Here is a 17,630-nt window from a genome sequence, read left to right on the forward strand (position 1 = left end):
AATTTGGGGTACAAAAAGAAATTACCCGTTGCAACCACTTTTTCTTTCTCAAATGTACAATGTTTTCTGATTCCTGGTCTTCAATGGGCAAGGTGAACTGTAAATCTCTTAAAATTTCTCCCAATTAACATACTCAGCTCTTCATGCTTCACTAAACTCAAAACCACGATAATTTCTTGCTATGCCCAAGTTTCATGGGTAGTCAACGACTTCGCAAGGACTAGATTTTTATAAGTGCTGAGTTCAAACCGACTCTCGTGATTGCAATCCTGTGGAAAATTACATGGAAGCCCAATAATATCAATGCTTCCACAGTTGCCTTTTATGTGAGGTTTTCAATCAAATCGAAATATCAGGCGGCAAAAATCTACGTAATGAATACGTGGAGCCAGGCTGTTTTTATCAGCATTGACATAATACCAGGAAAATCTCGAAAATCTCGAAAATCTCGAGTTTCATTTTTTGAATGTTATATTACTGTTCGCATGGTTTGCAGATCGCACTCGTTCATTCCGGAATGGGTAGATAAAGTGAATAACTGATTAGATTTTGATTTGATTTTGATTTGATTTTGATTTGATTTTGATTTGATTTTGATTTGATTTTGAATTGAATTGATTTCTTCTTGATGTACCAACATCCAACACCGAACATCTTTCGAACATACATGAAAATCCGATCTTATCTCATTTCTTATTCCTCTATTCATTATCTTGATCATGTGCCCAGAGGCACGGGTGTCGCCTCGCCCACCGCGCAAAATTCATTCCTCCACGCTCCATTTTCTTCTTCAAGCTCATGTCGGATATCGTACATAACCCGGCGATCCAGCGGGCAGAGCTTTTGGTTCCCAAACCTTTTGCCGCCCGCATCTACGTGTGGCCGTTTGGAATTGTCTACCCGCTTTTTTTGCAGGTGTACCTCAACCACTACGACAAGTATATTGGCGGATCAGAATGGACTTTCGTCTACTTGATGGCCATCTGCTCGGTCAACCTCTTGTTTTGGTTGATGCCGCACTGGAACATCGACATTGACGCCAAGTTCAACTACTCTCGTGTCGGCCTGATTGCTCAAGCGTCGCATGTCAAGATCACGCCTGCTCCCAACAGCGGAATCGGCGAGATCTGCCCCATTGTACGTGAACAGTTTGCCGACGGCGAGAAACAAGTGTCATTCTTGTACCAGAAGAGACGCCACTTGTTCCACACGGAGCAGGGCAAGTTTTCGCCGCCTGAATTCAAGGTTGACGAGTTGCCTCCTTTGGAAGTTTTCCAATCCGCCACCGGCTTGCAAGGCGACTTGGAGAAGCTTACCAGAAACTACGGCTCCAACCGCTTTGACATCCCGATCCCTACGTTCATGGAGTTGTTCAAGGAGCACGCCGTGGCGCCTTTCTTTGTGTTTCAAATCTTCTGTGTCGCCTTGTGGTGCATGGACGAACAGTGGTACTACTCTTTGTTCTCCTTGTTCATGTTGGTTTCCTTTGAAATGACCACCGTCTTCCAAAGAAGAACCACCATGGGCGAGTTCCAGTCGATGGGCATTAAGCCTTATGACGTCTACGTGTACAGAGACAAGAAATGGGTCCAGTTGCAGACCGACCAGTTATTGCCTGGCGACGTGATTTCCGTCACCAGAACAAACGAAGAAAGTGCATTGCCCTGCGACTTGTTGTTGCTTGACGGAACCGCTATTGTCAACGAAGCCATGTTGTCCGGCGAATCGACACCCTTATTGAAAGAGTCCATCCGCTTGAGACCCGGAAACGAGTTTTTGCAGCCCGAGGGCCTTGACAAGAACTCTCTCTTGCACGGCGGAACCATGGCCTTGCAGGTGACTCCTCCTGAGAACCCGCAGATTCCATTGGCCCCAGACCACGGTGCGTTGGCATACGTGTGCAAGACTGGGTTTGAGACCTCGCAGGGATCTTTGGTCCGTATGATGATTTTCTCCAGTGAAAGAGTATCTGTTGGCAACAAGGAGGCCTTCTTCTTCATTTTGTTCTTGTTGGTTTTTGCCATTGCTGCGTCTTGGTATGTCTGGGTCGAAGGTACCCGTATGGGCCGTATCCAGTCGAAATTGATTTTGGATTGTATTATTGTTATCACCTCGGTCGTGCCTCCGGAATTGCCCATGGAATTGACCATGGCCGTGAACGCTTCCTTGTCTGCCTTGCAAAAGTACTATATTTACTGTACGGAACCCTTCCGTATCCCATTGGCCGGAAGAATTGATGTTTGTTGTTTTGACAAAACCGGAACATTGACCGCTGAAGACTTGAATTTCGAAGGTTTGGCCGGCTTTAAGGATGACGACTTGCACCATCTTTTCTCATGTGAAGAGGCACCAGAAACAACCTCTTGGGTTTTGGGATCTGCACATGCTTTGGTCAAGTTGGACGACGGAAAAGTGGTTGGTGACCCTATGGAACAAGCCACTTTGAAAGCCGCCCACTGGGATGTTGGTACCAAAGATACCGTGGAAAGAAAAAAGGAAAAGAACAAACTGGAGAGTGTCAAGATTTTGCGCCGTTTCCAATTCTCGTCTGCTTTGAAAAGATCGTCTGCCATCACTTCTATCAACACTCTTAAGGGTAAGCACTTTGTCGCAGTGAAGGGTGCTCCAGAGACTCTTCGTTCGATGTTGGTGGATGCTCCTGCTCACTACGAAGAATGTTACAAATCTTTCACCAGGGCCGGCTCTCGTGTGTTGGCATTGGGATACAAGTACTTGAATACCGAAGTCCGTGTTACCCAGGTCAAGAGAGAAGAAATTGAATCTGAATTGCACTTTGCTGGTTTTATTGTGTTCCACTGTCCATTGAAGGATGATGCTATCGAGACTATTGAGATGTTGAACGAATCTTCTCATCGCTGTGTCATGATCACAGGTGACAATCCATTGACTGCTTGCCACGTGGCTAAGGAGGTTAAGATTGTTGATAAGGAGGTTTTGATTTTGGATGCGCCTGAAGAACATCACGAGATTCAGAATGATGAAAACTTGGTTTGGAGAAACGTTGACGAGTCAACTGTTATTCCTTTCAAGAGCACTGACTCGATTGATTTTGAATTGTTCAAGAAGTATGATATTTGTATCACCGGCCACGCTTTGAGCCACTTGTCTGAACACGTGCAGATTTTGGATTTGTTGAAACGTACTTGGGTGTACGCCAGAGTGTCTCCCTCGCAAAAAGAATTCCTCTTGACTTCTTTGAAGGAAGCTGGCTACAATACTTTGATGTGTGGTGACGGAACCAACGATGTTGGTGCTTTGAAACAAGCTCACATTGGTGTCGCCTTGTTGAACGGAACCGAAGAAGGTATGAAGAAAATTGCTGAAAACAGAAAGATCCAGATTTCCCAAACTGTCTACGAAAAGCAAGCCAGACTTTTGGCTAACTGGGACAGACCTCCTCCACCAGTTCCTGAACTCATTGCTCATTTGTATCCTCCAGGAAAGTACAACCCACACTACTTGACCTCTTTGGAAAAAAGAGGCGTTGAAATCACTCCAGAGATTAGACAATCGGTTGAGATCGCCAACAAGAATGACGTTCTCCCCATTGTCTTTGAGAAGGATGAAAAGGGAAAGGTTAGTGCCAGTAAGATTGCTGACAGCTTGTTGAATTCCGTTTCTGATGCTGGCGATGAGGACGATGTTCCAACCTTGAAGTTGGGTGACGCTTCTGTTGCCGCACCTTTCACGTCGAAATTGGCCAATGTCTCCTCTGTTACAAACATTATCCGTCAAGGTCGTTGTGCGTTGGTTTCTACCATCCAAATGTACAAGATTTTGGCATTGAACTGTTTGATTTCCGCATACTCTTTGTCTGTGTTGTACTTGGCTGGTATCAAGTTTGGTGATGGCCAATCTACCATTTCTGGAATCTTGTTGTCTGTGTGTTTCTTGAGTATTTCTCGTGGAAAGCCACTTCAGAAATTGAGTAAGGAAAGACCACAAGATGGAATCTTCAACACCTATATTATGGGATCCATCTTGGGTCAGTTTGCCATCCATATTGTTACTTTGATCTACATCACACGCGAAATCTACATTTTGGAGCCCAGAGAAGCCCAGGTTGATTTGGAAAAGAAATTTGAGCCTTCGTTATTGAACACAGGTATGTTTTTGCTTCAGTTGGCGCAACAGGTGTCGACTTTTGCTGTGAATTATATTGGCTTGCCTTTCAAAGAGGGAATCAGAGACAACAAGGGTATGTACTATGGACTTTTTGGTGTTGCTGGGTTGGCAATCATGGGATCCACCGAGTTTATGCCTGAAGTGAACCAGGCCATGCAATTTGTTCCAATGGACATTATCTTCAAGTGCAAGTTGACCGGTTGTATTGTGCTTGACTTGGTCGGCACCTGGGCCGTGGAAGTGTTTTTCAAGTACTTCTTCATGAACTCTGCAGCAGCAGATATTGCCATCAGAGACTAAAGTTTATAGAGACGCAGTTTAAGAGACGTGCTGTTTGAGCAAACGTAGATCGTTCTCTCGATCCAAGTCGAACACTTTGACCGCCCACACGCCATCTCTTTCGAGAGTTTGGATATTGGGCAACTTATGTTCTAGTGCTTTGATGGTATCTCTAATTTCAGATTCTGCCACAGCAAATTGTACCGAATCGCAGACTATCGACACGACTTTTGCCAAAGGGATACTAGTGAAGTTGCGGATCGAGTCTTTCGGCCCACTAGTGCTTGAAAGCTCGTAGAGCACATCATAAACCACTGGCATTTTACTGTGGATGAGACTGGCGTATCTTTCTTGCGGAGGATTGCAATCCAGTGCTTCCTTTTGCAACTTTTCCTTCAAGCGGATGCGCTCAAGCAAAGAAAGCCCATTCGCTTTGGCCGACTCCACATCGGCCATTTTCTCCTTGAAAAGAAACCGTGAGCGATTATTTTTCATGTCCTTTGTCGGCGACTTTTCGATCTTCAGCCGGGACGCTTTTGTAGGCGAAACCGACGCTTTGCGGGGCGAAACCGACTGGTTTTCGACCTCGGCGAGCGAACTCAACGAAACGGGACCGGATGATTCATTTTTGCCCTTCTCAACCAAAGTCTCAAAGTGTCGGCGGCGCAGCGGCAACAGAGAGCCAAAACGAGCAATGCTGGTATCTTTCGGGATGGCGACTCCAAAGTCATAGTCGCTTCCGCCATTGGAGATGATTCTATAGAGAGACGCGTCATAGGCTAGGATGCGCTCAAGTGTGGAGGAATCGATGCGTTTATGGACAAGACGCGTGGCTTTGGCACACAAATCGTACACTTTGGGCGTGGAGATGGACGACGCATAGTGAAGACTTAGAACCGTGTCGATAGCCGAAAAAAGTTGAGGAAGATCTTTGTCCATAATGTGGTTTTGAAAAGAGTAGGCGCGACAGGAAAAAGTCGCGAACAGAAGAGCATATGTACTGTGAGATGGAGATTGACCCGAATTTCCATCGAAATTAGGTTTTTCATCGAAACAACGAAGAAACACGTTGGTAGATTCTGTAAAGGGAAAAAAATACGCTAATACCCACTACACAAGATGGAAAACGGTATTGGAACAGCAGTGTTAACTATGTGGTGCACGGATGTCTTGAAGCCGGTGTATTGGTTTTACATTTATCATATACGATCTCTAACCCACCAATATCGCTTTGGGGTAAAAAGGATTTTCACCGCTTTCTTTCCCACTGAAGTAATAAAATAGAACCGATTATCTATTGCTTAAGTAGATAGGTCAGTAAAATCAATTCAGCCGTTCAGAAGTCGGAACTGCGAAAGCCTCGAAACTATTGCCGTGGCCATTAATAATAGACCATGCTAGATACGTAAACTTATGGATACTCCTACGTTTTACGTTCCATCTTTTTTGATTGCGCAGAAGGAGAAAAGAATAATTTCCATGAAGCAGTCAATTTTTGTTCTTAGGACCTTAGAATATTGAGGCATTTACCTGTTTGTTCATATTCATGGTAGCCTGTGCCTTTAGAAATCCGTTGAGAACTGGTATCCTCAAGAAAAACATCGGAGCCGCATCTGCATAATGTACTATCCAGTAATGATGGGCTCGTAAAGCTGAAAACCACATTGGCATTTTCAAAGAGAACATGCGAGTTCTTCCTACATTTCGAGTCCTCCATAACTTGCGAGTCTTTCCTACATTTGCGAGTCCTTCCATTTCGAGTCCTTCCATTTCGAGTCCTTCCATTTCGAGTCCTTCCTACATTTCGGTCTCCATACATTTGATGAGGTGGACATATGGTCCATAGAAGCATCGAGATTGGAATACAAAAATGCTCGTCATCTTCAATGAGCATCTTCATCAAAGGACAAAAACTTCCGTATCTAGTCGCTTCCGCATATTTTTAGAATGGAATGTGCACGCGATCGACGTGAGGAATGTTGTGGATATAAGAATCGGACCGAAGCGGAAGAAGAATTTCACAACATGACTAACAAGCTAGATAATCGAAAATCCTGGCTTCCTCCATCAATTCTGAATCAATTCTGCCACTATACTCCTTGACCAATGGCTCTCCATTCTCATTATTTTCTGCCCCAGCACTTAATCTTGACAGATCTACATTTCTTGGCTACTGCAACGGTCAATTGATTGCGTATTTACTTCTCCTCCTTCTTCTCCTCCTCCTTCTTGTCGTCCTTGTGGCTCGACTCGTAACCGGCATAAGCAGCCTTGGCCTTATCAGCAAATGAACCTTCAGTCTTGTTGTAAGTGTTGTAACCTTCCTGGGCATCCTTGCCGAGCTCAGCGTAGTCAATCTTGCCGTCCTTACCGGCAAGGGCAGCCTCGCCTCTCTTTTTCAAATCGTCAAAGTTCATGTTTGTGTATTATGGGTAGAGACTACAATAGGGGGCACACCCTGGGGTTTATATAGTAGGAGGACGTGGCCCGCACAAAACACCCGTACAGTAGCATGTTCCACTGCATGGAGCTGCAGCACCGCGAAAAGGGCGAGCGGGCAAAATAAAGTTTCCACGCGCAGCCGCCCAGCATGTAAACTGCGCGCGCCTGCACCGAAACCAATCTTCCATTCTTCCATTATTCCACTGCCGCATTGTACCATTGTCTACTTAGAGCTTCAACTTTTCCAAAATGGCAATGGTCTGCTCGTAACCTTCGATCTCGGCCTTGAAATTCTCGGCTCTCTTGAAAGCAGCTTCTTTGGCCTCCGGCTTGGTCTTGTCGGTGAACTTGCTGATGGAGTCGTTCAACTTGGACTGCAAGTCCTTGACGTTGGACAATTTCTTCGACACCTTGCCGATTTCCGCGTCCAAGTCGATCTGGCCCTTGACCAAAACATGCACGTTTGTTGTGGCGCTCACACCGTTCAATGCACATCCGCTAGGAACCGCTTCGCCAGCGCCCAAAACGTCAATCTTCTCCACGCCCTTGATCAACGCCACAATAGAGTCTTGCTGGTCCTTGACAATGCTTCTGACCTTGTCGTCGGTCGTTTCAATGTACACTTGGCCGTTCTTCAAGATGTTGTACTGCGACAACAACGATCTAGCACCTTTGGTGATCTCCAACACCAACTTGTAAGCCTCCAAGGAAGCAACATCATCGAAGGAAGACTCGTAGTCTGGGTAAGTGGCCACAACAATCGACTCTGCCTTGTCGCCAGCACGACGTGGCAAACGCTGCCACATTTCTTCCGTGACAAAAGGCATGAATGGGTGAATCAACTTCAAGGCGCTGTCGATACAGGTGTACAAGGTGTCCTTGGCCGACTTCTGTTGTTCTGGGGTGCCGTCCTGGATCAAAGACTTGGAGTTTTCAATGTAGACGTCACACAAATCATACCAGAAGTTGTAGATGGCAGACGTAGCCTCAGAGAATTCACGCTTGTCCAAGTGAACATTCACGTCTCTGGCAGCAATGGTCAATTGGTGCAAAATCCACTTCTCAACCAAAGATTCTTGGCCCGACAATGCAGCGGATGCTGGAGGTTGGTAGTCAGCGCCCAAACGGCCCAAAACGAACTTGGTGGCCTGGTAAATCTTGTTACAGAACTTTCTGTAACCTTCCACACGCAAAATGTCCAAGTTGATGTCTCTTCCACCCGTGGTGTAAGCACACAAGGCAAATCTCAAGGCATCGGTACCACATTCGGGGATTCCACTAGGGTAAGATTGTTTCTGGCCAGCGGAGGCCTTTTCAATCTCCTTGGCGTCCAAGTTTCCGTGCTTCAACTTCTCGTGCAAGCTCTCCAAAGAAATACCAGTAATGACATCCAAAGGATCCACGACATTACCCAAGGACTTGGACATTTTTCTGCCCTGGGCGTCACGCACCAACGAGTGGCAGAAGACTTCCTTGAACGGAGACTTACCGGTCAACTTCAACGACAACAAGATCATTCTGGACACCCAGAAGAACAAAATGTCCCATCCGGTCTCCAACATGGACATGGGCGAGAAGCGCTCCAAGTCCTTGGTCTGGTTAGGCCAGCCCAAAGTGGAAATAGGCCACAATCCAGAAGAGAACCATGTGTCCAACACATCCTCGTCCTGTTCCAAAGTGAACTTTGTGTCGGGGAATCTCTTTTGTGCCTTCTCCAACGCCTCTTCGTAGGTTCTTCCGGCAACCCAGTAGTTGTTGTCTAAACGGTCACCTTCCTTGCCTTCAATCTCCACAAAGTAGACAGGACATCTGTGGCCCCACCACAACTGTCTGGAAATACACCAGTCCTGGATGTTCTCCATCCAGTGGAAGTACTCTCTCTCAGAGGTCTTTGGCGTGATGGTGATATCGCCAGACTTGACAGCCTTGATCGCTTCCTTGGCCATTTCATCTTGTTTGACCCACCATTGAGGCTTCAACAAGGGCTCAATGACATCGCCGGATCTCGAGCAGAGTGGGATGGTCATTTCGTTGTCCTTTTGGCCAACATACAAGCCCTTTTCCTTCAACTTCTCAATGACCATAGCTCTAGCATCAAATCTCTTGATGCCCTGCCATTCGGGGCCACAGTTCTCGTTCAAGAGACCGTTGTCGGTGAAGATGTTGATGAACTCCAAGTTGTGTCTTTTACCGGTGTTGTAATCGTTCTGGTCGTGAGCTGGGGTGATTTTCACCGCACCAGTACCGAATTCCATGTCGACGGCTTCGGAATCGCAGACAATTGGAATCTTGCGGTCCAAAAATGGATGCTGCACATACTTTCCGTGCAAATGCTTGTAGCGTGGATCTTCTGGGTGAACAGCCACACCGGTGTCACCAAACAAGGTCTCTGGTCTAGTGGTGGCAACGGTGATTTTTTCATCCGAGTCCACAACCTGGTAGGAGTACGAGGTCAACAAACCGAACTCGATTTTCTCGTCGTAGTCGGGCACAGCCAACAAGGTTCTGCCGGAAATGTTCTTGTTGTCCACTTCCAAGTTGGAAATGGCCGTGTTCAACTTGGTAGACCAGTTGACCAATCTCAGCGCTCTGTAGATGGTTCCGTCCTCGTGCAAACGGACAAACGCCTCAGTCACAGCGGCAGACAAGTCTGGGTTCAAGGTGAAGGCTTCTCTGGTCCAGTCGTACGAAGCACCCAATCTTTTCACCTGGCTCTTGATACGGGCGTGGTACTCTTCCTTCCACTCCCAGACTTTCTCCACGAACTTTTCACGGCCGTAGTCGTGTCTGGTTTTCTTTTCGGTCTTCCACACCTGCTTTTCCACCACAGACTGCGTCGAGATACCGGCATGGTCAAAACCAGGCAAAAACAACGTGGTCTTGCCTCTCATTCTGTTGTGACGAATCATCGTGTCCTGGATGGCGATGGTCAAGGCGTGTCCAATGTGCAAAGCACCAGTGACGTTAGGAGGAGGCGCTGGAATGGAGAATACACCTTCCTTCTTGACGTTTCCGGACTCGTCAAACTGCGGCTGGAAGAAGCCTTGCTTGTCCCACCACGCGTACCACGAGCTCTCCACGTTCTTCGGGTTGTACGCTTTGAATGCTGGGTCCTCTAAAGACGCCAACACCTTCTTTTCGCCTGGCTTTGTGGAGTCTGTCCATTCTGGAACGGGCTCGGCAGCCTTCTTTTCCTTCTTGGGCTTCTTTTCGGAAGGCTTCTTGTTCTTGGCCTCTTCCTCCTGCTTCTGCTTCTTGGCCAAGAACTTGGCCATCTTCTCGGCCTTTTTCTTTTCCTTTTCTATTTCTTTGGCGGTTTTTTCCTTCTTGGGCGCCTCTGCTGGTGGGGCTCCAGCAGGGGCGGCTTGCGCTTTCTCCTGGGCAGACATTTGAGAGATTCTAAGTGTACGGTTCGGAACGTAAAAAACCACGGGTGTTCTAATTACCTTTCCTAGAAGTAGTCGACTTATGACCATAGGGCCTGAGAGAAAAAAATTTCGTTAGTCATACTGCACACCCGTACACCAGGGGAACATTTTGGGCTGTCGGACAATCTGCCACAAACCGGTCGTTTTTGAAAGAGAAAATAGTTTTTTCGTCTTCTTCGTCGATGTCGAAAAAGGGTTTTGTGAAAGCTGGCTTGGTTGACATGGGTTGCATGTTTTTTGAGGCATACAGAAATCAGAGAATTAGGTGCGCAGATGACTCGACTATCAAGCAGATTTCATAGTGGTCCAAAAAATCACAGAGTTAGGCAAACCAAGAGGTTGACGAAATGAGGAATTCACAAAATTCCTCAGATCCTGTAATTTTGGAATCACATGCTCCTGTATTAGTTATGGTGGTCTCTACGTGAATCTTATCGTCTTCCGCCTTCTTTTCTATTTCTAAATTTGCTTGCTTTGAATTCGTTTCCCGTTATTTGCACGAAGACGTAGCTGTATTTCGAGGTATGGATGGAATATGGGCGCTGTAATTTGTTCCATTAAGGAGTAATATGAATCATGATGCTACATAGTTCAATTTCTCTTTTCCACCAGAGTGAACAACACTTACAGACCGATAATAAACGGGAAATGCAGAATGGCAAATACAACTAGAACAGCGATGCCATTAAATGTTTGTCTTTTGAATATGTCAGACTAAATTTCGAGCCGCTTTCTGTAAGTTACATCAACGCTATTAGGATCGAGGGAATTGCGGTCCATTTAGGTCCATCTTGTAGAAGATATAGGCCTGTTTAGCCAGCCTCCTCACATCAGAAAGAGACCTATCAGCTTTTTTATTAGCAATGGGACAGACGTCAAGAGCCGAAACTGAATCTAATGCTGAATGTATCTCATAGTTTCCTATCATTCTATCATTCTATCATTCTGTGGAAATGTGGGATTTCTAGTTCACTGTGGAACGCAAATCCTTTTTTGTTCAATCCAAATCTGCTAAACGCCGTTTCTTAATACGGCCCCACGGCACTTCTGGCTGTTTTTCGGGGACGGCCACGATGGTATCCAAGTCGACTCTTTCCTTTTGCTGCTGGAGCCTCGAAACCATTTTTTTCGAGATCCGTGCATCGGTGTTCCTGTTGACCAGGATACCTTCGAGCTGCTTGCTCATGCCAAGGCCAACTTCCTCGCCAAAAGTGTCCATGACAGTTTGTTCCTGCTTGCCAAACTCCATTTTGTTCTGTGCTCGCCGGAGATCGGACATTTGGAAGCGCTCCTTCATTTTGCGGAAGCGGCGGCCGCCTCTTTTCTTCGACTTCTGCTCCTTGGGCACCGGAAGCGCCTTGACGGCCGCTTGGTCTGGCGGAGTGAGAAGCTGGTCGATTTTCTTCTGCACCTCGAGCCTGTATTTTTCTCCCATTTCGGCCTGCGGCGACGAGCCCGACAAGTCGATTCGGGCCGCTAGCACCACTTTCCCGCTGAGAATCCGAAGAGCCAGCTTCACGATTTCCGGCGGAAGGCTCTTGACTAGATCGCAGTAGTAGAGGTATCCTGTTGCCCGCACAAAGTTGGAGTGGGTTTTCGTTTGCGACAGCAAGTCCCGCACGCCAAAAGACGGAAGGTTGCACGACGGCGTGAGAGCCAACAGCTTCAAAGAGCCCGTGCTGATAAGAAGCTGGGACGTGGCCACAGGGCCTATTAGAGCAGAGACGTTGGGCGCAAACTTGGAGAGGCGTTGCGATATGAACGCTGCCACCTCGTCGAGAAAAGAGCTGAGCTCGAGGCACATGGTGCATGCGTGAGCGATCTTGGCCATGTCCTGGTCGTTCAACGTGAACAGCAGCGGGAACTGCTGCAAGGCCGCCATGACAATGGCCAAAACCCGGTCGCCGGCCACAATCTGCCGGAGCCGGGGCTCGTGCGCCCGGATGCCCGCAAGATCCTGGCCAATCTCAAGAACGATCTTGCAATAGTCCACAGGGCTTGGAACAAGCAGCTCCAACTCAGAAAAGACAACCCGGTACTGCACTGCGGCGTAGCGGTGCAAGAGCGCCATTTCGTCCGAGATTAGCGGCGGGAGCTCGCTGAGCTGCGCCAAAAACGCATACTCGGGCGACTGGTGGTTGTGGTTTATCGCTTGTAGAAGCTCCAAGTAGTCTGTTTCGGTCGAGTCGGCGTGGCGGGCCAACGTCTCGCGGATCTGCGGGATGAGCGCATGCACGGAGCTGAGTTCTTCCACGTCGGCCACTTGTTTCACGTCGAGCTGGGCGATTTTGGCGCCGACATTGGCCAAATGGCTGTTTTCTAGTAGTTGGGCGAGAGTGGCCGGTTTTCGGGCGGTGTTGGTGGGGGCAGTGGGTTGGGCTGCCGGCTGGGGCACTTCGGCCTCGGAAAAGGAGTCGGAGTCGCTCTCAAAGTCTGCCGCTAGCTCCTTTTCGAAATCCATCAGAGTGTTGGAGTAGTAGATGGCGTCACGTGTGCAGGAGGTGAGACGGTTTATTTAGGTGCAGAAGCGAGAGGTTCGAATATGAACCAATATGTTAGGATTATTTTTTTAGCCAATATATTAAGGTTTAATAGCTGGATTAAGAAAGTGGAAGTCATCTTCCAAATCGAAATGTGCCATGGAAATTCAATATGGTGATGGTAGTCTTCACGCTTTTCCATACACACTGATGTGAGAAACTGAAGAATAAGGTGATTCATAGAAAATTAACGAAATTAAAATTTTCAATGATAAGTTATATCTATTATCCCCTTTTAAGAAGATATTATCATAAATAAACACTCAAAGGGTGTTTATCTATTATTTTATTAAAGAAAGGTATTATAAATATAATTACACATTTTATGTAATTATATCTTTGATAAACACCAATGGTGTTTATTATATATACTCATCCTTCAAAGAAAGATGGATCGCCATACGTTTGATATTTATTAATCTACTAAGTAGATTTAATTCTTACTATACAATATTTATTAAACGGCAGACATTCACACGCCAAACTGTATAACGAAAATGAAATAGCGTAAAATTTGGATGGTAAGCTGTCACAGCAGACATTGACCAATTAATGAGCTCACTAGAGCTCTACCTTTGGTTAAACTCCTCATATAGTCAACACTCTAAGTACTTATGAGCAACTTAAGATGTCAAGATCAACAATTGTGTAGTCTGTCTCCGTTTCAATGAGCCAGAAAGGAATCGAGCCGTTCAAATCTAAAATCGGACAGAGAAATCATGAAATCTAATAAGTCTATGTCTTCTAATAAACTATCAAAAGGAGAGTTCTGACGGGCCCATTGTGCCTTCAGAACACTACACACGATTCTTTGAACAGAATAAAGAAAGTTTGTACAAAAAAGAATAGTTTGGTGGTTGAAAACGGATTCTGAGCTAATGATAGCAAGCAGGCTTTTCTAAAAAAAGAAAATCTCTCTATGGCAAAGAATTTGTCCTTCGGTTTTTTCATTTTGTGTTTCCCTGCTAGGGTTGATTAAACGTTCGCATAGTTCGTCAATGAGTCGCATTTAGGAATTAAAACTAGCGAAAGAGCCTGACCAGAACAAGCTTAAAATTGACTTTGGTGGTCTTCTATATCTGAAGATCACAAATATGAGAATAGAATTCTAAAAATATTCTTGCCCTTGTTTACTCGTGCATTATTTGATATCTGAACCCATCAACGCACAGGTCAATTGGTTGGTTCGTTGTAGATTGGCTGATTGGTTGATTGGGTGTAGACTGAATATTGGCCAAAGATTGCTGAAGATTGAGATTGATTTCTATTTAACTAAAGTGGACTGTCAGAAATGTTACTTACCACCTGAAGTAGTCTGCTCCATGCACACCTTTCCTCCTAGATCAAAGATCAACCCCTGAAGTCAAGAGATATATCGGTAGGAGGCAGAGGAGCAGACAGTTGAGATAGAAGTACGTGTGGAAATGATTGGTAGATACAATATTCTTTATATTATTATTTAATAATTCTTCACGCTATATCACTAACGAGGATTCTTAGATAAACGGGAGTTTTAGAGATCCCCGAGAAAATGATGGTACACCATTGAAGCTACGGGCGACCTTCCAGCAAACAACAGGGGTAAAATCTCTTGATACTCCATTTCTTATTTCTTCATTCTTCATTTCTTATTCCTTCATTCTTCATTCTTCAGTTCTTAATTAAGAACATAGCAGAAATAGAATAGAGAAAAACATCAACCATTTTGTATGGATCCAGAAATTCCTGAAAACGAAACTGCCGAAAATTAGTAAAATCTGAATTTTCTAATTATTCTTTAGCTATTCTATCTATTTTAATGAATTGGTGGATCATAAGGTCTAGAGACCTGTATTGTCTGCAGTCCAACACTAGTGCTTCACAGGTCGTTGAATATAACATCTAGAATAGAGTCAATTATTATTGCCAAAAATGAAAGTGGTGAAAAAAAATTTGAATTTTTTTTTTGCATTGCTCGTAATACTTATAGAACACCCCCATCAACGGTCTACATCCCCAATATGATTTAATAGTATGGTCCTCGAATGCATCTAGAAAGAAACTTATACACCTGCGGAAAATGAGCCGGAAGGAACAAAATATCCCCACACCGTAGCCTTACGATTGTCTGAGTTTGGACAATTCTGCAATTCCGACAATTCTGACGACTTGGATAATTGACAACTTACGTCTCTCAGTCACCTGCATCAATCCATGTCTTGCTTCATCTGTCACTTACCGTGTACTGCATATTACTCATAACTTATTCTATCCCGATGCCAACAATACTGATTTGGTATTGAGGAGAAAGAAGTACTGGAAGTATAGGACTGGGAGTATAGGACTGGGAGTAGAAGTACTGGGAGTATTGCGAATAGCTGTCCCCAATTGGTTCTTGAAGCTTACTTGTGGATCCTTTCAGACGTATATAGCCTACTTTCTCTAGATGAGGATCATCCTCTAATCAAACCTAACTACACTTATGTCAAACCTAACTACACTCATGTCAAACAACTGTCATGAAGATGCTCACGTTCAAATTCTCTGTCAAATCAGCTAGACAGGAGTGCATAGAGCAGAGGTTCCAACTATAAGGTCAATAAATCTCCGAACAAGAAAAAGTTCAGTGAAACATTCAACAATACAAAGTCAAATATTCGAACAATAAAGTCCAAATATCGAACAACTCGGAGTTTGGCCAGAGTCTAAATGTCTACCACTGCTTCTGCGACAGACGGAGTGCATATAACACTCTATAGCACTTCTTCACCTCCATCGCCTCCTGCACCACCTTCTTCTAGCCATGTCGCTGCTTTTCCACGTCGAGCTCTCGCCGCTTTCCCAGGTCGACGGCCTGGCCCGCCTCACTGCCGGAAACACCAAGGTTGTCGTTTCCGTGACCGGCCCGATCGAGCCCAAGCCCAGACAAGAGTTGCCCACGCAGGCCAGCTTGGAGATCGTTGTGCGGCCCAGCAGAGGCCTTGCCGCCACCAAGGAAAAGGTGTTGGAGGACCTCTTGCGGTCGGTCTTGCAGCTGGCGATTGTGCGCTACAAGTACCCGCGCCAGCTCATCCAGGTGGTGGTGCAGTTTCTAGCGACAGACGTCGATGCTGAAGGCGTCGTTTTGGTGTCTGGCGACTCGGCCGGCGGCGAAACGGCGTGCAACGAGCTCAGCGCGGCGCTCAACTGCTGCTTTTTTGCGCTTGTGGACGCCAACGTGGCGCTTTTCAACTCGTTTGCCGCAGTGGCGCTAGCTGTGGCTGCCGACGGGGCGCTAGTGCCGAACCCGCCGCTCCGGGCGTTGAAGACCGCCGCCAGCCACCACGTGGTGTGCTTTGACGTGCGCCTGCGCAAGGCCAGCAAGCTTTTGTTGGCGGAAAGCTCGGGCTCGTTTTCGGAACAGGACTTGCTTGCGGTGGTCGAACGCGCCAGCACGCTCTGCGAAGAGATCCACACGTCTTACCAGCGGCCGGCGGTGGAACGCAAGGTCGAGGCTGATTTTGTGTGGGCGGCCTCGGCTTGAGGTGCTGATAGATAACCAGGAACAGGTTTTCCAAGTTAGGCAGACTGGCATTGCAGTGCTGCGAATGGGTCGGTGGACATAAAATACTACAAGACTACAAGTACAACAAGTACGACAAGTGCAGACAAGTGCGACAAGTGCAGACAAGTGCGACAAGTACGACAAGTACGACAAGTATAGACAAGTACGACAATGATAGACAAGTACGACAAGTATAGACAAGTACGACAAGTACGACTAGTACAGACAAATGCAAGTAATGTACAAGAAACACAAGTAAAGCACAAGACAAGTACAAGTATAAGTATAAGTACAAGACTAGTACAGACAAGTGAAGACATTACAAGAGAGTACAAGTATATGTACAATTACAAGTAAAGTACAAATACAAATACAAATACATGTACAAGTACAAGTACAAGTACACATCTGTAAGTATACAAATACAAGTGCAAGTACAAGTACACATGTGTAACTATACAAATACAAGTGCAAGCACACAAGTAAAGACAAAAGTAAAGTACACAAGTAAAGACAAAAGTAGAGTACGCAAGTAAAGTATAAGTAAAAATTAAAGTACAAGCAAAGTACAAGCAAAGCAAGCAAAGTACAAGTAAAGTACAAGCAAAGTACACTAGTACACTCATGAAAGTCACAAGTACTACATGAAAGACAGTACTACATGAAAGTCAGTTCTACATTCCGACCAGTTTTGGATGCAAGATGTCGTATGTACTACATGTCAAATTCCATGACGATAAGGGTAATTACTGAGAGTAGATAAGTGTAACTAATTCGTGTGATCGGCACATTGGTCGTAGATCAATGAATTTGCCTGGCAGTACTCTCTCACTTGCTCATTTCTTTCTGCTTGCATACTTCCTATTTCAAACTCAACCTGTTCTTGGATGGAAAGAATTGCCAGGAATGGTGTGGTGTCTATAAACTTCAAGATACAAGACAAAAATTGACACTACGGAAAAATCTTTTATATTCGTGCGACTGAATCTACTAGGTATTAGCTTCCACGACAACCCAAACCTTTGAGTGGCCTAACCGTTCTTTTCCAAATTATTTCGTCGATATTCTTGATCCATCAAGTTCAAATCTTCTCTAACCTCGCAATGTCCATATTTTGATTAAAATAGACTCAGCACGCCATTCGAAAACATCTACAATATTTCACTCTGGCATATGTTTACATTGCACATTTTTGACCCACCTTTAGCTTATGGGTATATCATCCTCTACTGGGGATAATTTATACATTAAATAGTCCTATCCAAAAGAGGG

At 45.6% G+C, this 17,630-nt stretch overlaps 6 protein-coding genes across 6 annotated transcripts; 2 read left to right on the top strand and 4 right to left on the bottom strand. All coding sequences in view use genetic code 12, as the record gives it.

Annotated features, from left to right (window-relative positions):
• Positions 1–798: 798 nt before the first annotated feature.
• Positions 799–4,446, top strand: SPF1 (ion-transporting P-type ATPase; the record flags this gene model as incomplete). The annotated part of the gene is made up of 1 exon (XM_002618556.2): positions 799–4,446. One exon carries the CDS (start codon positions 799–801, stop codon positions 4,444–4,446), a length of 3,648 nt encoding a protein of 1,215 aa, XP_002618602.2.
• Positions 4,447–4,464: 18 nt separating this feature from the next.
• On the bottom strand, positions 4,465–5,364 carry FOB63_001348 (uncharacterized protein; the record flags this gene model as incomplete). The annotated part of the gene is made up of 1 exon (XM_002618553.2): positions 4,465–5,364. The coding sequence occupies one exon, from the start codon at positions 5,362–5,364 to the stop codon at positions 4,465–4,467; it is 900 nt and encodes a 299-aa protein (XP_002618599.2).
• A 1,259-nt stretch (positions 5,365–6,623) lies between these two features.
• Positions 6,624–6,842, bottom strand: FOB63_001349 (uncharacterized protein; the record flags this gene model as incomplete). Its single annotated transcript, XM_066102156.1, has 1 exon — positions 6,624–6,842. One exon carries the CDS (start codon positions 6,840–6,842, stop codon positions 6,624–6,626), a length of 219 nt encoding a protein of 72 aa, XP_065958455.1.
• Positions 6,843–7,094: 252 nt separating this feature from the next.
• On the bottom strand, positions 7,095–10,343 carry VAS1 (valine--tRNA ligase; the record flags this gene model as incomplete). The annotated part of the gene is made up of 1 exon (XM_002618552.2): positions 7,095–10,343. One exon carries the CDS (start codon positions 10,341–10,343, stop codon positions 7,095–7,097), a length of 3,249 nt encoding a protein of 1,082 aa, XP_002618598.2.
• Positions 10,344–11,292: 949 nt separating this feature from the next.
• On the bottom strand, positions 11,293–12,756 carry FOB63_001351 (U4/U6-U5 snRNP complex subunit; the record flags this gene model as incomplete). Its single annotated transcript, XM_002618551.2, has 1 exon — positions 11,293–12,756. One exon carries the CDS (start codon positions 12,754–12,756, stop codon positions 11,293–11,295), a length of 1,464 nt encoding a protein of 487 aa, XP_002618597.2.
• A 2,861-nt stretch (positions 12,757–15,617) lies between these two features.
• Positions 15,618–16,337, top strand: FOB63_001352 (exosome non-catalytic core subunit; the record flags this gene model as incomplete). Its single annotated transcript, XM_002618550.2, has 1 exon — positions 15,618–16,337. The coding sequence occupies one exon, from the start codon at positions 15,618–15,620 to the stop codon at positions 16,335–16,337; it is 720 nt and encodes a 239-aa protein (XP_002618596.1).
• Between the last annotated feature and the right edge of the window lie 1,293 nt (positions 16,338–17,630).

The sequence above is a fragment of the Clavispora lusitaniae genome (assembly GCF_014636115.1).
Source record: "Clavispora lusitaniae strain FDAARGOS_655 chromosome Unknown tig00000038_pilon, whole genome shotgun sequence".
In the NCBI taxonomy this organism is placed as follows: Eukaryota; Fungi; Ascomycota; class Pichiomycetes; order Serinales; family Metschnikowiaceae; genus Clavispora; species Clavispora lusitaniae.